This window comes from Ambystoma mexicanum, chromosome 2q (assembly GCF_040938575.1).
Source record: "Ambystoma mexicanum isolate Mex_15411 chromosome 2q, UKY_AmexF1_1, whole genome shotgun sequence".
NCBI classification, from domain to species: Eukaryota; Metazoa; Chordata; class Amphibia; order Caudata; family Ambystomatidae; genus Ambystoma; species Ambystoma mexicanum.
This window is the reverse complement of record NC_090924.1, coordinates 321,483,532-321,488,802: the sequence shown is the minus strand read 5'-3', so window position 1 is coordinate 321,488,802 and position 5,271 is coordinate 321,483,532. Positions and strand designations below refer to the sequence as shown.

The following is a 5,271-nucleotide window of genomic DNA, read 5'->3' as shown; positions in this document are numbered from 1 at the left end:
CCTCCGGTCTTTCGGGTTTCTCTCCTCTTCAGTATCCTTCTTAAGGAGTCCTTTCCCCTTCTTGCCTTCGAAGAGATAGGGACCCTGGGGAGTCCGCCCCTCCCAAAACAGGGAAAAAGCCAATAAGGCAGAAAAAACCCTGTGAGGCTGCAGGCGCGGATAGAATGGAGGAATTGCGGATCCAGAGGCTTTTAAAGTCTTGAGGCGAAAGTCCAGTTGATACTCCAATGGATGACAGTTACCGGACTGTGATCCCTTGGCATGGATGAAAGAGCCCTGGGAGAGGCGATGGAGTGTGGAGCCACAAAGGAGAACTTCTATGCTTCCGAAGGATCGAACATAGGCACAGAAGATTGCAGACGGAGGTAAGTTGTTTCGGTAGACAGGTAAAGGAATGGGGAGAGAGAGAGTGTGAGTAATAGAGAGCAGTAGTGAGTCCGTGAGAGAAAGAGAGAGTGAATGCGAGAGAGTATGAATGAGAGAGCGAGTGAATGCAGGAGTGCGCGAATGAGAGAGAGAGTGAATGCAAGAGAGTATGAATGAGAGAGCGAATGAATGCGAGCGTGCGAGAATGAAAGAGGGGGTGAAAGAGAGGAATGACAAGACCGAGGGAAGACGGAAAAGACCCCGAGCCACAGGGAACCGGAAAACCGGAACCTCGCCGACGGGGAAGAAAGGAACCCGACGAGCGAGGTAGAGGGTACTACGGGAGAGAAGCTAGGCGGGAACCGAGGACCAGATAAAGGGCAAGGAAAGGAAAGGCAAGAGTGAACGGCCGTCGCCTAACGAGAAGGCGATGGGCCGCGGTGATTAACCGAGAAAGCAAAAGAGGAGCTCGGTATGTCAGGAACTGTAGTAGGCACAAATCGAAAGTCAGCATAGCGAGTTGCAACGCGACTCGCAGGGGGCGTGGCTTCCTTAAATGCAGCAGCAACAAAAAGACTGGACCGCTCACAGACAGACTGTAAGGACCTAATAGCGCCTCCATCTTGCCCATAACTTCCACGGTCTCCGCAGCGTGACAGAACTGGGTGACGAGGTGGGATGGGGGTCATGGAATGGTTGTTGTAAAGATGTTCATTGACCTTAATTCGACTGAAACTTGAGAGCTAGGCAGATCAAGCTGCAGATACAGTCTACTGATTACCTATGAGAATGCACAAGAGGAATTGTTCTGCCACAGATGTCTGCTGGAGAGGCAAAAACCCTGAGGGCCCGATTCTTATCTTGGCGCAGTGAGCGTGCTAAACAGCACGCTTCACTGCACCAAATCTGGACACCCAGGCTCCACCACTATTCTTAAGTGGGCCTGGGCGTCCACAGGGTGCATAACAGTGCACCTCCTGCATTCCACATGTTTGTGGAGAGAACGGGGGAATGCAAAACCTCGGCAGCACTTTCGCTAAATAACGAAAAAATCTTAACTTTGCGAAAGTGCTACCAAGATTACAGCAGCACCCATAGAGGAAGCACGTGGAAACACACGTGGTACTGGAAACCTCATGGAGAGCTGTATCGTGCTTATTTTCAAGATAACAAGGGTGGTACACGTTACAGGACAGGACGGAGAAGGAGCCAAACAACGTTTGTAAATGTTGAAAGGGCAAAGAAACTTCCAGTGTAGGAATACATTTTGCAGTGGTTAGCTGGGGGACAGAAGTGCACATCAGTGTGTGCTGTAAAGCAAAGGTGTCAAGGAGGGGATAAACACAACATTTACTATTGTAAAGGAATTGTAAGGTCATCTAAAGGAAGGTGCCATTACATTGTGAGGGGTGAAAGAGGGTAGCATTCTGATGGTTGGGCAAGAGGTGGAAGTGCAAAGTGGAGGCCGTAAACTGAAGGTGAAGTAGTGGTCCTGGGTGTACTTGTGGATGAGGTGATAACAAATGAGAGAGTGTTATGTAGCGCAATGGCACAATGAACACCTCTTTCTGTGACAAATAGCCTTTAGGACAGCATTGCCACCAAAGTAAACTGTTTCGAATACTTTGCGCTCGCTCGACCAAATGAAGAAAGGTGGTACGATGTGTAGCGCAGGGTTCGAAAGAAGTATCTGGAGAGCAAAGAGCACAGCAAGGGCACTGGTGGAGGATCGCCGTTTGACCAAATTTCTTCACCCATAGAATTAAAGGTGCTTGCCGTCATGGACTCTGGATGCCTCGAGGGTGTAGGAGGCTTGGATACACTAAACACTGGTAAGTAGAAATTTCTGTGCTACTTAATTGACCTCTAAAATATAATCATATGCAGTGTGGCGGGCATCCCTTGTGCATTTCTACGAACCCTACTTATGTGTGCCCTTCATGACCCTTGAGCTATTCACAAGTGTGTTCACCTCATAGCCTTTTTACAATGGTGCCTCTTCATTTGCTGTCATTCAAGCAACTGTACATGTGCAGTGGGTGTGTGTTTGTGTCCCTTCGAGCAGCATGCTCGTTCATGAAGTATTCCTTCATGAACGTAGCATGTGAAGAGATAACAATACAGTAGCCCTTCATTTTGGCCAAGCGTGATGTAGCCACATACGATTGTGTTCCACTGCCATTCACTAGTACGGTTACAATTCATGGTGCTATGGGTCCATTCTAATGTGGTTTTGTCATACTGTCTTTATGTGTGCAGGTACTTTATTGTCAGGGACTGTTGAAGCCGTAGCAGAGTCTGCGAAAAACCTACCTGAAGGAGAAGATAATCTGCCTATGTCAGATGTGCATCATGAGGCTACATAAATTACACTATATGAGTACTTTGAGGATGAGAATAATGCAGGCAACATGGCCTATGTAGTAGATGTAGTAGAGGACTTAGCTATGGAGCACTCATTTGTGGAAGACAGCCGGCACACCCAGCCACCACTGACGTCAGAGGAGCCCCGTGGAAGAACATCAGGTCTGGCCACAGACGACAAATGCTGTCTCCTTGCCACCACAGAAACACAAACTTCTGCACTCCTGCAAATGCGTGGTTACTTGAAGACTCAAATGGGTACCCTTAAGAAGGGGAATTCAGTTGCACATGCGGATATGGTATGTCTAGCTGATGCCTTGAATGTCATACAACAAAACATAAGCATACTGTGCTCATCAATTGATAGTGTGGCAGTAGTGGTTGGCAAAAGTGCCGAAATGCACATACAAATTCAAAAACAAAATGCAGAAATCTTGCATGCTTTAACGGGGGCAGTACAAATGTGCAGTGCCACAGTTAAGGGGAATGCATTGTGCCTACAAGCACTGACCGATCTATTGAAAGTGCAAGAAAAGGAGTGCTCCATATTGACTGCTAGCATGGCTGTGCCAGTTTTGCCTAAAGACAATACAGCAGTGGTATCGTTCACTGCCCCTAGAACCTCTGACAGCAAAGATGTACAGGAGTTCATACTGCCAAGTAGACCACAGAGAGAGTGTAGGCGAAAGCAAGTTAAGAAAGATCACCAAATCAAAACATATTTACAAATGTTTTTACAATGTTTGGTTACTTAATTTAGTTAAATAGTTTTGTAATGTTCGAAGCTTCATGTTGACTGTAGTTTTTGGGGTGGCAAAAGGGTTTTTGATGAGGAAAAGTACTTATGACATACCTGGCTTGCACATTGAATATGTTGACACGTCACCATGCAACACCGATAGAAATGCATTAAGTCGTGTGCAAATGGACCATTTTCTGAAGCTTATATAGAAAATGTTGCCTTTCCATAAAGCAGTTGTGCACACCAATATGCATGGTCATACTTGTATTGAACAATGCTTCATTTGTTATCAGTTTTCAATAAACCTTCATGAGAAACCAAATGGTGCTAACATTGCACATGGTGCATAATCATACATTTCAGTCTTGACAAAATAATCTTTAAACACATTAAATACTTTGCATTGACCACCGGCCAGTGTTATCACATGAAACATTTGGCTATAACATCACTACGTACTTTAAGGCCATCATCCCCGTACTCCTCATTGTGTATGGGGACCGTGTCCTCTTCCTCTGATATTCCATCTGCTGGCTCAGACAGTCGGTGCTGAATGGCTAAATTATGCAGCATGTAGTACAGCACTACAATTTTGCAAACCTTGTCTGGAGCATACATGAGATCCCCACCAGACACATGTAGACACCTAAAACGACTTCTTAGGAGGTCAAAAGTCAGTTCTATTGTATTCTTTATCCTTATATGTGCTGTATTATATTTCTGTTCCGAAGCAGTCATTGCATTCAAGATTGGTGTCATGATCCACAGTTTCAGGGGGTATGTTCTATCCCCAAGCAGCAAGCTTCTGTCTGCTGACAAGCCACAGATTACCACGGGCAAGTTGCTGCTATGCAGAATGAATGCATCATGTGCAGACCCAGGGAAGTTGGCATAGCATTTACTGATTTGCAAATCCGCCCTGCATGTCATCTGAATGTTCAGTGAGCAGTGCATTTTCTGATTTGTAAACATTTGTTCCCTAACACAGGTTGGTACTATGCGGACATGAGTGCAATCAATTGCCCCTACAACATTGGGAAACCCAGCTGTTGCAAGTAAGCCACACTTCACAGCGGCTAACAAAGCTGCCTTACGTGGGAAAGTAATGAACTCGGATATGTGCTGCAACAGTGTAGGCAAAACCACTTGCAAAAATCTACAGAAACTTGGCTGCAACATCCCTGCTGCGATTGCAAGAGTACCCTGGTACGATCTAGTTGCACAAAAGTAGAGCACTGCGAGTACTTTGACAAAAGATGGAATAGCTGTGGCCTTATCGGTGCTTCCTTCCAAGTCCCCATTTATTAGCTCTACCAGGTACAAAATGGCATCAGCATCCAGCCGGTACAGGTGAATAACGTGTTCGGATGACATGTTGAACAAATTCACACTGGTGTGATAAATATGCTCTTTAATTGGACGACATCTTCTTTGTCTGGGATGTGGGAGGTCAGCTTGCACATTTACCACTGTTGCTTGTACAGGTTGCTTTTCGGTGGCACGCTTACAGCGAGCTAAAATGTAGGCTGCAAAAGCACTTGACATGGGTGCAGAAAACGCACAGCCCACTGTTGTTTGGAAAAACTGCACACTCTACTGGGTATGTGTACACTAGTAGTAGATGTTCATGTAGCACCCACACAGAAAAGAGGAATTAATGAAGTGCAAAAACAGTACCCACACATTCCTGACGTAATCATGTATTTAAGACAACATGTAACCTAAGACAGCACCTTTCAAAGTGTAACCACATTGTGAGCAACACACGACATACACATACAACAATCAGATATTCATAG

At 45.7% G+C, this 5,271-nt stretch overlaps 1 protein-coding gene across 1 annotated transcript; it reads right to left on the bottom strand.

Moving 5' to 3' along the window:
* Nucleotides 1-3,895: 3,895 nt before the first annotated feature.
* LOC138568700 (putative nuclease HARBI1) lies at nt 3,896-5,017 on the bottom strand. The gene has a single exon (XM_069646477.1). It carries the CDS (start codon nt 5,015-5,017, stop codon nt 3,896-3,898), a length of 1,122 nt encoding a protein of 373 aa, XP_069502578.1.
* Between the last annotated feature and the right edge of the window lie 254 nt (nt 5,018-5,271).

Coding starts and splice junctions, on each gene's coding strand:
- LOC138568700 (XM_069646477.1), bottom strand. CDS start 5,017: ATGTCAAGTGCTTTTGCAGCCTACATTTTAGCTCGCTGTAAGCGTGCC.